The sequence below is a fragment of the Ursus maritimus genome, unplaced genomic scaffold, assembly GCF_017311325.1.
Source record: "Ursus maritimus isolate PB19 unplaced genomic scaffold, ASM1731132v1 scaffold_3, whole genome shotgun sequence".
Taxonomy (NCBI): Eukaryota; Metazoa; Chordata; class Mammalia; order Carnivora; family Ursidae; genus Ursus; species Ursus maritimus.
In genome coordinates, this window is record NW_024425563.1 from 15,176,334 (window position 1) to 15,197,276 (window position 20,943).

Here is a 20,943-nt window from a genome sequence, read left to right on the forward strand (position 1 = left end):
TAAACTTTCAAAGTGATCTGTAAAAGTCCCTACTCCGTCTTCTCCTCCTCTTCCAACAGGTTTTAGACAAGGAGAATTTTTCATGACATTTTTGGTTTTCCTACTTTGAGGGGGATGGGAACCAGCAACTAAAGTTATCACCCCCTTCCTGTTTGTAAATTATTTTTTGCTTATAAGGCTGGTGAAATGCATTATGTTAGAATTTTTAAGAAAGTTTTCCTATTATTTACAGACTAGTAGCTCATCCCTATATGTAACACTTTTTTAGAGGAACACACAAAGGTAGTAATGAAGAGAAATTCAAACTAGGTAAGACTCTACTAAATGACACACAATAATTTTTCCATTAAAATTCCTTGTGGTAAAACATTCACAGTAAAAATCCATCAAAGCTAATTTTTATTAAAAATCAAAGCACCAGTTGCCCCCCCCCCCCATTTTAGAAAACAGAGACCAAACAACAGCAAAGACTACTGCCTATGATGTCCTTCACAACAAGCAAATCTTTGCAGGGAGAGTAATCGGTGGTCTGATTGGCCCGCATTATTCTAAGGAACTTGAGCTACCACCACGTGAATTATGACTTACTAAATTCACACCCAAGATGAAAGGGCAATATATGCAAAAAGATATCAACCATTAATTTACATGAGTTATAAAATACTTTAAAAAATATGTACACATTATTTAAAAGGAGGGCTTCCATAAGAAATTGGATGGTTGAACTCATGGTCATGTCCATAATAACCAATCAGATCACTCAATTTCTCTCATTCATAATAGAAAATAAGCACATCTTCTATTTACATCTAAAAACCTTTTGCTCACATGTAACAACTTTAGGGATTCACATTAATTTATGGATCAGGCCTCAGCAAAAGAAAGAGTTCTTTTAATTGTCTAACTAGTCTGTCCATGGAACCGAAATTTAAAAGTTTAAGCACCGTAACAACATAGGAATTTGAAATGCAAATTCATAAATGGAGCAATCAATCAACTGCATACTCACCCTTCTGATTGTGGAGTGAATCTGTGTGAAAGTTTTCCTAAGTTATATTGCATTTATACTATGGTGTAGGGGTAAAATGTGGAGCCTGTTCTTTAGCTTGGAAAAGCAAGTAAAACTACCAAGGGAAGAGGACATTTTCCTTTTAGCACATCCAACTTCTTTCCCCTTCATTCAGAACAGATAAGCAAGGCCTGTTAATTGAAAGGACAACATAATTGCATTGCCAGATGCTCGTGTACAAGTGTATTCTGAATATATTATTATTGCCTTATGTCAGAAAGATCAGATGCTTGATACATGGGAAAGCTTTTGATAAGCCAAAATTAGGTAAATCCTAGCTCCCACATGGTCTGTTCAATTCACAAGCCCTGGCCAAAGACGTCATCAGGTGATCACATTTAGCATTACAGGGTCTTGCATCTATGACACTGGGCTGTGGTTCCAAATCCAGAAGGAAATCTGGAGTTTTTGATCACAGGTAAACACTGGAGTGTTTTAAGTTAGGTCAAGTTTGCTTGAATCACACTGAATTTTTTGGAGGATGCTCTCTAAATGAGCATGGGATACAGTGAGGCTCACCTTATACCTTATCTATTAGAATTTAAGAACTACTTAGCTGGGCTCCACCCAGGCACACAGGTGCTTGTTAATAAGGTCACAGGACTTTAATCTTAAAGACCATAATGAAAAGGCTGTTTTGGAGAGAGAAACACCTAGTTTTAATGTAATTTACATTATGTATGATTATAGGAAAGATGGTTCTTAACTACCTTTTCAATCAGCAAAAAATGGTAAAAGCGAAATACTGTTTTTTAAAGATTATTATGACTAAATATAACTGAAAGTTTTGGGCATGATACTAGAAATTCTGGCTCAGATGCATTTAAGAAATTATATATTTTTTCTCCTTTAAGTGCTATTTCCCTTTGTGATCCTCTTCAAAATTTATCTGTGTTGCTGTTTTATAAGTATGGAAGAACAAATGGTCAGAAGAACAGCATTCTGAGATACCAACAATAAACTTACTAGCAAAATCTCCACAGCTGCTGTGCTAAAAATGCTAGAGCAAAAAAAAAAAAAAAAAAAAAAAAAAAAAAAAAGACAATTAAATGGTATATGCACTGTTACCAAATTTGTTCAGCCTTTGGAGAATAAATGTCAAATGCATATCCACAATAATACAACTATTCTGAAACACATATTTGGAAAAGTGATTAAGACTTTTTAACTATTAATAAGTGACATATTATAGACAAGGCCTAAATCTACGATGAGAAGCTACTGTTCCTAAATTTTCTCATATTTTATCTTTAGCAATATATGAAAACCCAATGAATTAGCCACAGGATATTTTCAAACTGGCCATTTAAAAAAGTAACGCCTTCTGGAAAAAAGCAAGTCCTCTACGTGTAATTCATGGGAGACGATACCATCCAAAGACGACTAAGGTTCTTTCAGCCCAGCCTTATTTTTATTCTATCAACCTAAAAATTTCCTCAATGAATGTTTTATAAAGGTTACTTTGAAAAACTTCATGTGTAAATATTTTGTCAAATGTTAGATTAGCAAATGGCACAATTTTTCCTTCCATCTTAGTTTCCTTCTTTGACACTGAACAAGCAAAAGGAATAAATGAATTCAGTTTAACTAGTGAGGTATGGCTCATTAATAACATTATGCTTACTCTCAGAAGATGGGTCTTTTGTACCTTTATCAGGAGAATGAAAATGAAATTCAAAATCAAGTCAGATAAAAGATTCGATTTCAGGTTCTGACTTTTAAAAACAGGAAACAGAAGCTTCGGAAAAAATTAAATTTTCATTGTAATTCCCTCCAACTTCCTGCTCCCAAATTCCACAACACATTTTTATTCCAAATTATAAAGAAAGATGAAAACGACAAAACTAGTCCCTTTCAGGGGAACTTATATTTAATGCCCATTAGGGTATGTGTTGAAGAATCCTCACATCAAACATGGCGCACACTGCTGTATTTCATGTTCTGGGTAGTTCCACTAACAGCCATACTGCAAACAATGAATCTTGTTATAAAAGGATCACCTGCACAGTTAAAAAGCAAACAACAAACCACACAGGGACACACAGCAAACCAAACAAGTGTACACTTACTTCCTCAGTGGAAGAAGTTATATTTAGAAATGTACGAAAAATGGCTTTGAACACCTGCTATACCAAACACCTCTACAGACAAGGAAAAAACAAAACAAAAATCAAACATTTGTTTTCCTGCTTTTTCTTTAATACAGTTGCCATCTTACATGATATACTGTTAGGTGCCTTCTTAATAGCATCTAATCTACTTTTTTGTTGCACCAGTCAGCTTTCTAGGATAGAACTCTTATTACCACTCTTGTTCATGGAGTACTGTTCTTAAGTACCAAACACCTAAACTCACAGTTGGGCCATTATTAATGGGCAGTGGTATTTTCTAAAAATGGATTAATGCACACACCCAAACCACATTAAATGTTCAACTTCAGAGTTCATACATACTCTATTTCCTTTCTATAGTTGCTATCACTCCAAATTGTAGTTTTGAAATCCAAGAAGTGGGAAGAATGTCTTTTTGTTGTTGATGCTTCTTTCTTCCTTTCTCCTTCCTCCCTCTCTTCTCCCTTCCTTTTACTCCTTTCCTTCCTTCCCTTTTTCTTTCTTAATAAGAAGATTAAAAGAAATGGTTTATTAAGGAAATCAAAATCTAGTAAACATCAAAAACTTACAGATCAGAGTGGTCACAAACTCTTTTTTTGTAATGATGTTAAAATTACCAACAAAATGTTTTTTAAAAACAAAAACAAAAAAATCTAAAAACCAGCACACGCCAATGGTGTTGCTTATTTAAGCAACTGGCGTTCCTCTATGCTTTTGAGGCGTTTCTTCCGGGGCTGTACAAAGTCATCATCTGAGTCATCACTAAATTTATTATCTTCTGATTCATTCCTGAATTCTAGTTTAGGAAACCTTTTCTCTGGATAAAGGTTCTTTAGAAGTTCTTCAAAATAGCTTTCAAGTTTTATACCAGCATTGGCTACTTCTGAATCAGGCTGTTGGATAAAAATAAAAATATGAATTAAAAACAAACACCAATATTTTAAACAGTCAGCAGTCAATAAAAAAAAGTAAATTTCTCACATTTTGTTCTCTTTTAACTCAAGTTTTGGGAAAACGTTTATGCATCATCACCGATATAAAGTAAATAATAGTCTGGGGCTAGACAAAGTCTAGAGAAGGTCAAGAAAGTAAATAAAAGGCTTGGAATCATCTGGATTTTTCTATAAGGTAGTGATAGCCATATGACTGTATTACCAAATTGAGATTATCGAAGAGATGCCATAATCATAGAATCATGGAACAGGTGTTTTTTTTTTTAAAGAAAATTAAATGAAATGTGGATCTCTGGAACAAGTAACCAGTACAGAGAACAAGCCATCAATAAAAGGCTGTAAGTCTGACAGATGTTTAGATAAACTGACAGATCAAAAACAGAGAAAATTTAAACATCAGAGCTATTTAGACCACATCCTTAATATTTCAAGATCAACATCAAGAATACTTTAGTCTGGAAGTGCCATATTTTAAGAAATAAAGATAGGAATGACAAAGGATGCTTCTAGATAAAAATATTTTCTAAAATTGTTTTCAAGTTGCCAGCATTTCCACTTATCATATAATAAACCTTTGAATAGGAATGTGGATACAATCTTTTTAATTACCTTTCATTCCCTGACAAACTTGCAACTTCTAGAAATTTATGCTATCATAGATCTTCATCTCTTTTGTTGATAAAGTGTTTGGTTTAATATTACTTTCCCATTGCTGTTTTTTTCTCTCTTTTTTTTTTGCTTTTTCCTCTTACCTCATTGAATTCAGCACAGTTTTGAAAGATCAGTCTAAAATCAGCTACAAAATCTTCAGGCTTTGTGTACATGGAATAATCTTCTTGTAGTCTCTTCTTGATAGTTGACAAGTCCATTGGATTTTTTATTATTCTGTAATAATCAGGCACCTTTCAAAATAAATGAGATGCTATAATAAAAATGACTAAATTCTACCTGTCCTAAATAAATTCTACAAGCAGGATAATAAAATTCAGATTGTTCTCACTGCTTTTCCGTGTACTATTTTGTTATTGATAAAGAAACCTACAGCAAACCTGTGGTACACACACACACACACCTACCTTCCTCTATTGTTACAAGTTTACTTAATACTTGAAGTCTGTACCTATATAAATCAAAATATGTACAAAGAATTTCAGGAGTCTTTATCTCAAATTATAAGTTTTTCCCCAATAGCTTAGGATATATGCCTAAAGTCTCCTGAGAGAGAAACAATTAATAGAAATCATTCCAGAGAATAGTACGTAAAATACATGAGTTGAGAAGAATATATGAGAAATGAATACAAGTTTGGGGCCAATTTGTGAACATCAAAGTGTATTCAAGATCAAAGCATTCCACTGGTGTAAATAAAGCTTTAAGATTTGATTTAGATATAGGAAACTGACTATTAAAGAATGGTAGAGGGGCGCCTGGGTGGCACAGTGGTTAAGCATCTGCCTTCAGCTCAGGGCGTGATCCTGGCTTTGTGGGATCGAGCCCCACATCAGGCTCTTCTGCTATGAGCCTGCTTCTTCCTCTCCCACTCCCCCTGCTTGTGTTCCCTCTCTCGCTGGCTGTCTCTATCTCTGTCGAATAAATAAATAAAATCTTTAAAAAAAAAAAAAAAAAAGAATGGTAGAGAAACTACATTCTCATAAATCAAGTTTAAAAAAATCATCCCGTGTGGGGCGCCTGGGTGGCTGGGTGAGTTGCGTGTCCAACTCTTGATTTTGGCTCAGGTCATGATCTCAGGGTCATGAGACTGAGCCCTGCACCAGGCATGAAGTCTGCTTAAGATTCTCTATACCAGGGACGCCTGGGTAGCGCAGTCGTTAAGCGTCTGCCTTCGGCTCAGGGCGTGATCCCGGCGTTATGGGATCGAGCCCCACATCAGGCTCCTCCGCTGGAAGCCTGCTTCTTCCTCTCCCACTCCCCCTGCTTGTGTTCCCTCTCTCGCTGGCTGTCTCTGTCAAATAAATAAATAAAATCTTTAAAAAAAAAAAAAAGATTCTCTATACCACCTCCTAACCCCTACTTGTCATGCTCTAAAAAACAACAAAAATCATCCTACTACGTAAAAATGCAATGTTAAAATGTTAAATGATGTTAAATGTTAATGTTAAATGTTAAAATGATGTTAATACTTACAGTTAGAGGAACTGGATCTTGAAAAGCCAGGCTCATTTCATGGCAGTAAAGAAATAAAAGTAGGCGTTCACACTTCTAAGCAAAAAAATAAATAAAAATATTAATAAGGTAATGAAGTCACAGCTTATTTTTAATACCAATGTCAAAGGTCTCAAAATACAATAAAAATTAAAACCAGATGAATACCAGAAAAATATCAATACTTAAGAGTTTTGATCTCTTCAGTCACTTACTGGTCACATGGGGGGTATGTGATATATGAGAGCAGTTCTTACAGGAACAAAAAGCAGTATCATGAGAAACCTATCTGAAGCTCTTTAAAAACAAATTTCCACTTATCTCTCCAATTTACATATTGGATTATTAATAGTCAACGAAGAAGAGTATATGTATGTTAAGAGATCCAGAGAGGGACCCATTTCTATGGTGTGTCCAGTCCTCAGGCTGCCTCTCTGAATGCACATGGTGCGATCCATGCATTTGGCTACTTCTCTGCTGAGGGGTTGTGTAGCACTGGCAGTGTGTGTTTTGGCCCCCTCTTGCACAGTAACTTTCATACTGATTGTTTTAATAAGTTAGCAAAGAACTTCTTTACTACTAAAGAAGTGTTGACGTAGTAGCTTTAAATGTCAATTACAGTTAACTTTATTAGCTGGCTTTGAGGTATAAACCCAGTACCATCTGGTAAAAGAATGGAATTATTTCCAGAAAAATAGAAAAGCCCATCTCTGGTGACAGTTCTCAACAAATTAGCAAGAAAACTTATTTACAGTAGAAATAAAACAAATTTACTAAAGATAGACTAAAATTCTAGACCACATAGAGGATACATGTTTCACCTCGTTCAAGTACAGTCCTTTAAAGCTTCTAGAAAATGTATAGACAGTACTGTGATTTTTTTTTTAACCAAAAAAGTTACAAGTTATAGTATTTAAGATTCCTATACTCTTGTGGAAAAACTAAAGAAAAAAGAGGTCAGTATAAAGTTTGATTAATGAAAGGCACGCCTATATTACAATAATACCCATTTAACAAAAAAACCCCTAACAGTCTAGGTTAGAAATGTTCAAAAAAAACTTACCCTTTTATCTATTGGTGTTAATTTAACAAGGCCTTCGGTTTTCTTTTTTTCTGAGTTGTGACTGGGAGCATCACAATCATACTCAACTTCTGGTTTAGATAAGTCTCTGCAGAAAGTGCAAATCCATTCTCCGCTGTTGGGGGATAAAGTATTTCTGAATTCCTAATGCATTGTTTCTCTCTTCGCTGAACATCTCCCTCTCCCACCTCCTCCACTCCATCTATCATAGAGATCTGTTTGGCATGAATTTTAATCACTGAGGATTTACTGCATGCGTAACTCCTTGTACACGGCACCACGCTGGGAGAGCTTAACAGCAGGAATACAACGCGAGGGTCAAAGTGGTAAATATTAGTCCAAAGAGGCATGAAACGCATATGCGAAATAAACACTTAAAACAAACACACAAATTAATTTATGGCAGATGTGAGGCAAAACTGGCATTTTCCCCAAAATGATTCACGAAAAAGAAATGCTCTTGGTACTATTCTTGCAACTTTAAATGTGAAATTAAAATGTAAAAAGTACAGCTTTTGAAGAACTAAAGAGATCAACCCAATGGCTGCTGTTCAGCGGCAGCGGCATCTCACAGGGTTGGTTTGAAAATGGACTTGAGATATTTGTAAATGATACAGTTCAGTGCCTAGCAAACAGGATGCAATAACTGTGGCAATTATTATGCATAAGGATCACTGTTCTTTGGGGTAGCTGGCTATTTTTTTTTTCTTCTCTCTTTAACAGACTAGGTTTTTGAGAGATGTGCACGGAATGGGAAGCAGTCTTAAAAACCCTATGTTGAAGGTTTTGGAGTATGCACTTGTGCAAAGTGGACTTTTTTTTATGTTTCTAAGGTTTTATGTTACAGTGATCAGTGATTGTTATTTATAGTGAAAGAATGTGGGAAAGGGAAGCAAGGACCATCTTACCTTGGAAAATTTGCCAAAGTGGGCACATGACAAGAAAGATGAAATACTTTGGGACACTTCTCACAGCACAGGAGTTCCCCTCCATTCTGACAAACTGCACACCAGTCCTCGTTGGGGTCATCCTCTTTCCTGGTCTCTCCGACATGAAGGGGTGACTTCTGGGAGGCAGCTAGCCAGTCCGACTTTCCATTTGAGGAACTTTCCTGGTGAAGCCCAGGTTGATCTCCTGTGCTATCAGGGGCATCTGACCTTAGCACAGACTCCTCAGAGGCAGAGCTCTGACTGCTATTTAAGAGCAGGGAGGTGAGTATGCTTCTTGGATAGTTGGTCTGCAATGGAAAGAAGTTAAGTATGTGTTATTTCTCAAAATTGATATTCTTTATTTGTGCTATTGCAATTTTGGACTGTAGACTCCTCTCTCACAGGCACCTGGTTACTTCAAAAGGGTCTGTGAATATGTAAGAGAACAAGAGGTTTACTGCTGTTTAAGAGACCCCAGTGGTAAAGAAGACATGAACCTCTACTAAAAACTATCATCGAAACAGACAATCAGCAGAAAGGGAGTGTGGATAATATAAGATAAATCTTTTTATTTGCTGACAGCTACAGAAATGGGAGAATAGGTGGGCAGTGGAGAATCAACCATATGAATTGTAAATACACTGAGCTATTAGTTCAAATTATACTCAGACACAAACTATGCCTACTGTTGAATTTTTATCATTCATAGAAAAGTATAGTGCTTTAAATCCTAGAATTTCACTTCTGCAGGAGCCATTAATAACTTCAAGATGAACCTAAATTTTATGTTGGGGCCTAGGGTAGAAAAAATTTTAGATCAATGACAAAATCCGTTATCTCCTTTAAACTTTTAAAAAAATTTTCAAAGTAATAAATGTAGATTTAGTTAAAAGCATGATTATATAATCTCATTCCTTGGAGTAAATTATTTTCAAATTATTTAACTTTTTCTTTTGCTATTCATTTTTAAATGATATTCTTATGCTGTAATTTCTGACTTTCAATTTTATTTATTTTTAAAGTTTTTATTTTTTAAAAGATATTATTTATTTATGTGAGATAGAGAGAGAGAGCACAAGTGCGGAGGAGGATCAGAGGGAGAGGGAGAAGCAGCCTGAGCAGGAAGCCCAATGCAGGGCTGGATCCCAAGGACCCTGAGATCATGACCCGAGCCGAAGGCATAGGCTTAACCAACTAAGCCACCGAAGCTCCCCAGATTTTCAATTTTAAACATATTTTCAGTTTTAAATATATGTATATATATTCCTCAGTATGGAAGATTAGATTTTTCCTTCCTGCCTCTCCATCCTCTCCCCACACACACACGCCATTCATGCCACCCTCTTAATGCTTCATTAAGCACTGATTTATTTATCTTTTATTTACTTTTTTAAGTTGTTAGGTACCAGTATAACTTTATGGCCAACATCTATTCCAAGTCAGTATCACTGCTGCACTGGTTAAGTATCCTGAAAAATCAATTTTTGGTTAAATCCGTACAGGTTATATCCTGATTACATCTAGATTTTAGTTAAATTTGTGTAATACAGGTGTGTGTTTGTATCATTAGGACTATAAATATTGTTCTTTACATAACCACAGAATGTACTGTGACTACACTGCCTTTTTTGTCTTTCTGTTTTTACTGATTCAATTCTTTCTCCCTCCCTCCCTTTCTTTCTTTCATTTGCTTACTTTTCTAGGTCACTATCTCTAAAGTCACTCTCACAACCTCCAGTAGGGTAATAAAATGCTTCTTAATACTGCCAAACATATTTTTGCCCTTACATATATCCCCACGGAGTCTTCCGTCCTCTGCTACGTGGTGTACTAGAGAAGTTGTTGTACTGGGAACTACTCTTTTCTGTGTTAGATCCCATTTCTGAGATCTTACGCCTTCTTGGTTCACTCCATTTTTGATGAAGCATATTCTCAAATATCTGAGAATGAGTGCATGAGAATTTAAATTCCTGAGACCCTGCACGCATGTCTGAAATGCTTAATCTTTACACATGATTGATCATTTGCCTGGGTACAGAATTCTGGCTATAAAATATTTTTCCCTCACAATTTTGGTATTTCCCTACTATCTTTCAGAATCAAGTTTCCCTTTTGAGGACTTGGTGCCATTATGATGTCTGATCCTTTGTATAAGGTGTATTTTTTTCCATTTGGAAGCTTTTAGAATCTTGGTATCCTGAAACCGATGATAGTATAACTTAAGTCCTTTTTTCATTTAATGTTCTGGTACTTGGTGGGCCCTTTCAACTCAGATGCTCATGCTTTTCAGTTATAGTAAGTTTCCTTGTATTATTTTTTGGGCAATTATCTTCCATGTGTTTTACTCAAATGCCCAACCTCCTTATTTGAGCCCCTTATTTTTCAAACTCTTCTCCCTGTTTTCCATCCATCTTTTTCTTTTAATTTACTGAGAGATTTCCTCAACTTTTTCAACTTTGAAGTTGACTATTTCCTGGTTTTCAAATATAACATTTTTAACCTATCTGCTATTTTAAAGTTTCTTTCATCCTATCCCCCAAATAGGCACAGTATCCCCCAAATTAATATAATTACATTTTGAGGCCTAGATTCTTCATCTGATTCTTGTTTCACTATAACAACAGGAAAATCATAATTTTCAGGTGGTCCACTGTTTTCCTGTTTTATTCGGATTGGCTCCAACATGACCACTGGGACTTTGTGTGTAGAATCAGCTCCTGCTGGCTTGCTGGAAGAGCCAGAGCTATAAGAAAGGGAAAAAAAAAAAAATCAAAGAATTCTACCTAAAGTATCTCAAGACAAAGTGTAACAACAGCTTTCAGGAATAATGCTGTATCTTCACAGCAATGGTCACTATGCTCCCTTATCAATAAATGATACATAACCAAAGTGCAACTGCTATACCTAAAACAGCTTCGTGTATAAAAAATGCTTTCCATATTAGCCTATCTAAATAGCTACATTATACTTCTAGAAAGACATTTAAATAAAAACCTGAGTTAAAAGAAAACTGACTTCAATATTCTGAGGCTCTACGACGGAGCAGCCAGATTCAATATCTTAGAACTAGCATCTTCTCTTTAGGCTTTCCCATTTCCTTCTCTAGTCAGTGACAAAGAGACTCTGGGCTCACATTAACGATTTACTGTCACAAAGTGTGAAGACAATTAACTAGAGACACAAGTTATTGGTGTTCTGCTATTTAAAAGTGTAGTGGGACAACTCAGCTATCAGAAAGAACGAGTTCTCAACATTTGCTACAACATGGACAGCACTGGAGGAGATAATGCTAAGTGAAATAAGTCAAGCAGAGAAAGACAACTATCATATGATTTCTCTCATCTATGGAACATAAGAACTAGGATGATCGGTAGGGGAAGAAAGGGATAAAGAAAGGGGGGGTAATCAGAAGGGGGAATGAAACATGAGAGACTATGGACTATGAGAAACAAACTGAGGACTTCAGAGGGGAGGGGGGTGGGGGAATGGGATAGACCGGTGATGGGTAGTAAGGAGGGCACGTATTGCATGGTGCACTGGGTGTTATACACAACTAATGAATCATCGAGCCTTACATCGGAAACCGGGGATGTACTGTATGGTGACTAACATAATATAATAAAAAATCATTTAAAAAAAAAAAAAAAAAAAAAAAAAGAAAATGAATTTGATATCAAAAAAAAAAAAAAATAAAAAAAAAAATAAAAGTGTAGTGGGACAAAACCTTTTACAGAGAGCCACTATGTTCTCATAGGATTAAAGGCAACCTTTTTCTCTTCAGAGAATGCTTCTTCCATATGATTAGGCAAGTTAAGAACTGGGTTCATTATCTAGGAGAAATTTGCAAGCCTAAGAAGTAGACGAGCAAAGCAGTAAGCTAAGACAGAATTTCAACTACTATGAGTTTATTTATTTTAAAGCAGAATTAATGTTTGGCCATTAAAAAAGTCAGAGAACACTGAAGTTTGAATAAAGTTATCATTTCTCCCCCTCCCAGCTTGTATTTGTACATATTCCTATATAGTACAGTATGTGATACCTGCTTCATTTAAATTTTCCTTGCTATTAGGCTAAAGTCAAATGTATTTTCTTATTTTCAACATATTACCTCCCCACCCCAATTTCTGTATCTTTAAAAGACAAAACTGCAATTTATTTACTTGACCCATTAGTTTATCAAATTAATATATAATAATTATTAACATTTTAATTTAAAAGTTAAAAATAAAGGAAGTTGTTCAAAATGTATTGAGTACCAAGAGCATACTGGAGCATTGTCAAGAGAAATCTAATCAGAGATTGTATATATGAGAGAATAAGCTTAAGTCAGTTTACCTTCCTCGGCTCCCAACGCTGGAGGCACTAGGTGAACGTATTGGGGGGTGTACACTAGTCATAGTAACAGGTCCTGAAGAGGAGGAAATCATTCACATTCATAAAATGAATAATTATGTATTAAATTCCTACTGAATGTGCTCACTTAATACTACCTTGAAACTAGAACACAATGAAATTATATAAAACAATAAGCAGTTGTTGGGACTCCAGCAAAGTCTAGTAACTCCCTTAGACTAGCAGGGGTACTCAACCTCAGTACTGCTGGCATTTTAGGCTAGGTAATTCTTTGTTGGGGGCGGGGGGCTGTCTGTGCATTGTTAAGATGTTTAGCAGCGTCCCTGGCCTCTACTAGTTATTAGATGTTATCCCTCCATATTTCCCACGCAGGGTGTGACAATCAAAAAGGTTTCCAAACACTGTCAAATGTCCAATGTTAAAGTAACCAGGGTAAAATCTCAGTGAGGACACTAGCATCAGTGAAAGCTACAGAAGACAATAAAAAGTGATAAGTGCTGATATAAAAGCAGTCCAAGAAAGCAAGCCGCACAGACCAATGAATGCAGATACTGAAACAAATATTCTACTAGGCAATGCATTTAAGATCCTCTGTCCAATGCCTAACAAAGAGTCAGCAATGGATAAATGTCAGCTTTAGTGATACTGTAAAAATGGTTTCCAGAAATGTTTGTCAACTTATACTCCTGCCAGCTATGTATCAGAGTACTTCTCTTATCACATTCTTGTCAATGAGTATTTTCACTATTTAAGTCTTTGCTAATTCAACAGTTATAAATTATATCTTGTTTTGATATTTTTAATGACCACTAGTGAGACTGAATCCCCCAAGTTACTGGCCATTTGTATTTCCACTTCAGGGACTTATTTACTCATGCCCTTTGGCAATACTGAGTACTCTCCTTATTTATTTGTACAAACTTGTTTTATAATTAAACAGTTTCTCTGCCATATTTTGTCAACAGTGTTCTTCCACTTTGTTTGTATTTCAAGTTTGTTTATGTTTTAAATAAGCGTCTCCTTTTAAGTTGTGTAACTGCCTGATTACATCTGTGTGACTGGTGAATGACTTAAGAAATTCTCCTCCTTCCGTATTTTGTTCTAAGGCACCTATTTTGTCCAGGTCTCTGGGAGTAGGTAGTAGAGTGCTTCTCTCTTAAAGGAAATGAGTAGGTATGTTAAAACTTTTCAAACATTAATACCAAACAAAACCACCAAGAAGTGACTGACACTGATAAACTTTGACCCTAAGCAACTTACATCCCAAAAGAGACCACGACACAGGCAAACTCATCAAAAAGAGAATGTATAATACTAATTTCCTCCTGGGAATGCTCTAATGCCTGTAAGCTTTATTGAAATTGAAAAGGTACAGAGGTTAACCTTTGCTTCCCACGTTGAAAGTATACTAATTGTAAATAGTGCCAAAAACTCAGATTCATTTTAATCTTACAACGAAAAGGGGCGGGGGGAGTCATTACAAGTAGAGTAAAAAATGGGACAACACTCACAAAATCAAAAGAAGCCCACTTTACCTGCAAGGCCTGGAGATGGCACTGATGAATTTGGTGACTGGACGGTTCTGTTTGAGGGTGGTCTTGGCTGGCCATGATCTATACTAGTATCTTTCCTCACAATATTGTCCAGCATAATAGTACTTGAACAGTCAATCTTATAAGAAAAGAAATTATTTCATGGCATCCTGACTTTACAAGTTAACAGCTACTTTAAATTTAATAGAAAACTTTTAGTAGTTTAATTACTATCAAATAATAAAATATGTAAATATCCTAATTGAGGAGTTCTGATGCATATTTTCCCCATAAACATTCTTGAAAAAGGCTTTCATTCTTCTTAACGTTCCATCTTGGTAAATATGCTGAGGACATACTATTTCAGAAGTAATGAGCAAGGATAAAGGAGTATCATATGTTATTCACAGCCGTAAAAATTGAAACAAAAAAAAATACTTATTTAAAAATAACAAAAGGTAGCCAATAAAAAAAAAGTTGATGAGAAAAACAGCACAGTTTCACATTTTAGCAAACCTCTTTAGTGTCTGGTTTACTAACAGCCAACTGAATTCTTATATCTGCTTCTGCACACAATCTGTTGTGACGTGTGGTTTTGGTTGAAGAATATGAAGAAAATCTGGCCTTACAAAGGAAGGACCTTGTGGAGCCTCTGACCCCCATGTCTTTGGTTCACACTGAGAACTGGTGCTCTGGTATGCACTACATAGATCAAGTAGGCCTACACATATCACATTTCTAGAACACTTAACCTCACTTAAGTACATTACTACTATTTGGTAGGAGGAATGGATTCTTTCTAGATTCTTGCTTTAATGTAACCGGTATAAAGGAAACACTTCTTTCTTAATTGACTGCTTGGCTAAAATACTGATAAATTGCTACTGAATAAGACTTTAATTCTTTAGAAGCAAATACCTTTCATGCTTAAATAGACCATTTATTTCCCCAAAATGTCTTTGTGATTAAAATCAAGTTCAATTCTCTAACATAGTTCCAGCCTTTCTCAACCAGGATTCTACAAGAAACGTAAGTCCTACTGTCCAGGGCACAGACTGTGTATGATGAGTTTACTTTTCAAGTCTCCATCTAGAATGGTGCTAGTTATGAACCATCTTTGAGGGGACTGAGAAAATGGTCACTCAAATCAGCTTCTTTATTCTATGGTTCAGATAAAGAATTCCAGTTGAGCGAGGCTGGGAGACAAAGGGTCACCTGTATCTGAGGACTGCACGGAAAACAGAAGGACAATTCTATTTCTGTGGGTCCTCTTTAGGGTAGGGGGTAAGTACACAGGGTCATTTATGTTTAATATTCTTTTAGCAATACCTTGGCCAATACTTTTCAGTGTAAAACACACTGGTATGTGACTGGATCTACTGGATCTTAGTGTAAGAAAAGTTATTTACATTGCAAGGTAATCCTGAAAGCTAAAATAAAATTACAGGAATGAGACAAAAGAAGTTTTCCTATATACTATCTATGTATGAAAAATACATGTACTTTTACCTATTTAAAGTATATGCAATTATTTTAAAAATTAACTCTGGTAACGTTAACGATGCAACTATTAGGAAATATTAGTTGATTTTAGTGACTTGAAAAACCAAATAAATGAAAATTTAAAAAATTATTTTACGATCTGACAAGGTATTTCTTATCAGTTTTTAATGTTTGTGTCACAATTACCTAACCTTATAGGGTAAGATAAGGTGAAATAAGTATCGACTTATACTTGGAAGTCTGTCTATAGAATGTTGTGTTTTCTGCCTCTGGAAAAGATTTTTTAAAAAGTCATATTGACAAAGATAGCAAGTACATGTATTTAATTAAAATATAAAATAAATCAGACATAATTCTGCACTGGCCAGTATGATCTGGGAGAAAATGTTTTCATTTCCATTGTTAAACTTGTCTCCACCTCTTCTAATGCCTTCGATTCTAGTCTCCCTCCACCAATCTTATTCTAATATAGCACATTCCAGCAAATAACCTTTCCAGTACCTTTTCCCAGATCCTTACTTCCCTTCTTTCCCTAGTCCATCACTATAATTATTCATTTACAGACACCTTCAACTGCAGTGCTGTGAAAGATGTTCTATAGTATAAGTGCTTAGCATCTTTTTATTTTTCCTGCTGTTATATTTCTAAAGAATAAAAATAACTTCTAAAACCAAACACACAACCTATAATCTGACTAACTCAAGCCTTTTACCAGACCTAAGTTCACTTAAAATTTTCCAAACATTCTTAGTATAAATTTTGTGTATACTTACATCTGGAAGAGAAGGAAGATTATAAGAACCTCCCACCGGTGAGCTCAAATCAATCATAGGTGAACCGAAAGCCTTTGCATCATATCCTGCTGCACTAGTAATGGTAGGACTAGAAGGAGTAGAGGATGTGCTGTTGGCAGTTGATGCGGCAGCCTGCCCACTGCTGATCTGCCACTACGGTAACAAGAGAGGAGAAAGGTTGTCCATCAGCAGGCCAAACATAAAATGTCCAACTAATCCCTGTTCCTTTGTCACAAAACAAAGCAGAAGACACGTTCTGCTATGTGAATTCAACTATAATTTGAATTGAAAGGCGGGGGGGGGGGAAGGAGATGGACAGGCATATATAGTTTTCATTAATCCTGTCCAAAAATAAAAAATAAAAAGCACTGATTTTTTTAACCAGAAAACAGTATGCACCAGAAAAACCTTAAGACCCCATCTTGGAAAGCTTATATATACTGGAAAAGAAATATACACACAGACAGCAACTTTGAGGTAAAGATGGAGGGCTAAACACCACATTTTCTTCTGTCCCTACCCAAGACATCTGAAACTAAAGTAATAGTTAAGGGGAATTTTTTAAAAAGGCTTTTGACTCAAAGAACATAGGAAAGAAGACAGAAATCCCATTGTGGAAGCTGGAGAGAAGCTGGACAAACAGCAAACCACTTGGTCAATTTGATAAAGCTGAAACCTAAGCTGGCCGTGGGGAAAACAGAGAAGCAAGTCAACATATATTGCAGAACCCCAAAGGCTTGGAAATTAGAAGCATGAGTGGTGAATCTGGGGCTGAAAACAGGACAATCTGTTGAGAGTCTGTTTAAGGAGCACTGAAGCTCCTGTTCCTTTCCTACTTTACCTGTAGTTACCCCAAGATAATATGGACTTCCTCCTTCTCCACAGATGAAGGCTGGAAGGTTATTCTCTAAAACAGGTAAAACAGTGTCATTTGACTGACAGGCACCAGGTTCAGNNGAAGGCAGAAAAGTACTGCACTGAGAATGAATATTAAGAAACCATACTCACACTGAATGCTGAGCTTCCCTCACACTCTGAGACTGCCCCCCCACCACTCTTCTGAACCACGCTGGCTTCAAGGAGCGGCCAGGCCCCGCATTTTAGGCACAGGGCGGGAAGATCCTCTGGGAACTGGACCAGCCTAAGAAGACTTAAAGATGGCAACACTAGGAATTCTCCCAATAAATCTGCCTCACAGCCTTAAATCTAGCATGAAATCTCCATCATCAAACATTAGCTCCAGACGAAGGCTTTCAGGATTTTTTTTTTAACTCACTTCTTATATATGAACCGATAATTAAACCTCAACAAGCATCTGAGGAAAGTCTTCGTCATTTATGCTAAAAAAGCTGAGATAAATACATTAACTAAGAGAATACTAGGAATGAGAAGTATAGAGATGAACCATGATGCTCTCTACAATTTACTTCAAAACCTAATCAAAAAATACGAACACTTGATGATAGATGGATGAATAGATAGGTATGTGGAATAATAATTGAGCAGGCAAATAGAACAATTTGTCTCCTATACAACTCTTTCAATCTGTTGTGTTTGAAAATTTTCATAATAAAATACAGGGGAAAAGGAAAGCAACTAAGAGGTATCTCGAGACTATGCAAGGGAAAAAAAAAAATCTCCAAACACGTTGTTTATATATAGACTATATTATATAGAGTGATAGTGTCAGCAGCATTCCAATTTTGAAAAATCTAATTTATATGCTTTACTGAAAAAATTGTGTAAAGAAACCTGTGAATGTCCTCTTCACCACCTACCCACCCCTCATATCCACCAATCCATCTTCTTCTTTTTCTATGGACCCTAATCCTCCTTCCCTCCCACAGAATAATCACAGTTACAGATAATGTATATCCTTCCAGGTTTATACATATTATGTATATATATGCACATCACCTATATGCCATATACATATGACAAAACAAATACACAACCAGAAAAATGAGATAATACCCCACAAAAATTCTAGAACATATTTTTTCCCACATACCATAATCACATATAGATTACTGCATTTTCTCAATAACTGAAAGTATTCTCATTGTGCAAGTATGCTACAGTTCCCCACTATATTTTCTAGTTTGTTCATTTATTCATTCATGTTTACATTTTTGACCAGGAAACATTTTAAAAAACATTCTTAGAGTGTGTATCTACCCATTAAAAATAATAAATGAGGAAGAAAGAAAGTACACATTTGTGTAGACAGAACGCGCTAGATGCTTCTGTATATGTTAGCATTCAGTTTCAGCACAACTCTGCAAGGTACTCAATGTATAGTTGGGGCAAATGACATTTAAAAGATTAAACTTGAACAAGGTCACAAAATTATTAGGAAAGTAAACAGAATTTAAGGCTAAACTGTCACTTGGACCCTTTGCACCTCCCTCTACTGATGAAATAGAGAGAGGTATGACTTTTATTTAAAAGTACTTTTATTAAATATTATTTAAGAAAGTTTGGTGATATTACAGCAAAGCCAAACTAATTATAACCACACGCACACACACAGTGTATTTTTTAGAATAGAATTTTCAGATCATTTGATTAAATGAATGTCACAGAATTGTGAAAATAGCATCATATTCCTTATTTTGGTCTTGGCAAAAAAGCTGAAAACTGAAATTAATCTACAAGTGTTAAGCTGGAAGACTGTTGACATAAGTTCTTTGAGAAGACAAAGAGAGAACTTTTACTTGTTAAAAAGTAATGTCGTATCTAAAAAATATTTTTACCTGAAGATATTAAGAGTATAAATATTAAACTTTACCAGATTTAATATAACCGTAAACATTAAACTCAATCATATTTACATGTACCCCATATTAAAACTGTCAATTTGTTTTTACAAAGTCTCCTTGTAACAATTTAAAGATTCGTTTATGTTCTCTCATAACCTGTACTTGTTACAATACTTCTGCCTTAATGAACTTGGCTAAAAGCTACACCTATCAGTATTGCCAGAAGTCATACCTATGACTCACTGATTATTCTGGGACTTCACTCCAATATCAACCTAAGTGGCTTGATTTCTCTTGTCAATTACATATCAAGACCTTTTCTCTTAGCTTTGTCTCTATAAGTCTGTGTATAATAAACTTGGTAACTCACATTTATTAAAAAAAAAGAGGGGATGCCTGGGTGGTTCAGTCAGTTAAGCATCCAGGCCCTTGGTTTCGGCTCAGGTCATGATCTCAGGCTCCTGAGACTGAGCCCTGCGTCGGGCTCCACGCTCATCAGGCAGTCTGCTTGAGGATTCTCTCTCCTTCTCCCTCTGTCCCTCCCCACCACTCACAGGCTTTCTCTCTCTCAAATAAATAAATCCTAGGGGAAAAAAAAAAAACAAAAACCCTTGCTCTTGTTTTATCACTGTTTTATCTATAAATTTAATGTGATTTGAAAATAGAGAAGCAGAACAAGAAGCTGAAGAAAGGAAATATATATACCTGTTTTATAGCCTGTTGAGCCAAAAAAGCCATCTGTAGTGGGTTGGGCTTTATTGCTTGTCGTGGCATGTTCTGGTTTGGTGGATATCTCAGCTGTTGAGGATGTGGAGGAAGAACTGGTCCATTGGGTTTGGGGCTGTGATTTTGAAAATTTATCAAACGTGGAGGGGGTTGCTGGAAGAAAGAAATTAAACCAATTTAGTGACAATCATCTCTTGAAAGACAAATTATAGAGAACCCTGTAACTTTCACAGAAAGACAATACCTCTGTCACAGATGAATAATTTATCAATACTTCAATAATGGGTAGTACTAATACTACAAATATGGGGGAAGGAGGCAGCCTTCCAAAATGTATATAACTATGTGAAGAGTTTTATTAGGAAAGAGCCTTGGGAGGGGGGTTTCCAACTTTAAGTAGGTTACAAAAGGACCAGATGTAGGCCATATTAGGAAGTAGGGAAAATTTGTATTTGGTATCCTTTTAAGTCCCTGATGATTACATTTTGCAAAGAACCGCCCTCTTCAGATCTCCTAAAATAATGAGATGGTAGAATAATAATTGGTAGCATTTACTGAGCAGCTGTTACATGCCAGGTACTGCTTTAAGGGCTTTACATGAGTTAACTCATTTAATCTTCACAACAATACTATGAGGTAGGGATTCTCTTCATTTTACAGAAAAGGAAACCGAGGTATAGAGAATTTAAATAACCTGCCCCAGATTAATGAAGATAATAAAAGATAAAGCTGGAACTAGAACTCAAGCACTCTGGCTCCAAGGTCTGCACTCTTAACCAATAAATAATGAATAATGAAAATAGTTATTAATATCATTTAAAAATTAATGAGTTTTAGATCTTACTGAGGTCAAACCATATGCCAGGCATTATGATTAGCATTTTACATGTGTTACTTCATTATTACCTTTCCCTCATTTTACAAATGAGGACATTAAACACTAGAAAGTTTAGAGAACTTGAAAAAG

The 20,943-nt window shown here is 35.7% G+C and overlaps 1 protein-coding gene across 2 annotated transcripts in view; it reads right to left on the reverse strand.

Annotated features, from left to right (window-relative positions):
- Window positions 1–3,129: 3,129 nt before the first annotated feature.
- The window catches only part of TRIM24 (tripartite motif containing 24), a 92,858-nt gene continuing 75,044 nt past the window's right edge, over window positions 3,130–20,943 (reverse strand). For both annotated transcript variants that reach the window (XM_040643957.1, XM_040643956.1), the window contains exons 10-19: window positions 19,956–20,129; window positions 16,468–16,641; window positions 14,195–14,330; window positions 12,642–12,714; window positions 10,881–11,049; window positions 8,286–8,614; window positions 7,360–7,492; window positions 6,279–6,353; window positions 4,886–5,035; window positions 3,130–4,073 (exon numbers count right to left, since the gene is read on the reverse strand). In XM_040643957.1, the coding sequence (XP_040499891.1) occupies window positions 3,864–4,073; window positions 4,886–5,035; window positions 6,279–6,353; window positions 7,360–7,492; window positions 8,286–8,614; window positions 10,881–11,049; window positions 12,642–12,714; window positions 14,195–14,330; window positions 16,468–16,641; window positions 19,956–20,129 (1,623 nt within the window). In that variant the 3' untranslated portion in view covers window positions 3,130–3,863. The remainder of the gene's footprint in view (window positions 4,074–4,885; window positions 5,036–6,278; window positions 6,354–7,359; window positions 7,493–8,285; window positions 8,615–10,880; window positions 11,050–12,641; window positions 12,715–14,194; window positions 14,331–16,467; window positions 16,642–19,955; window positions 20,130–20,943) is intronic.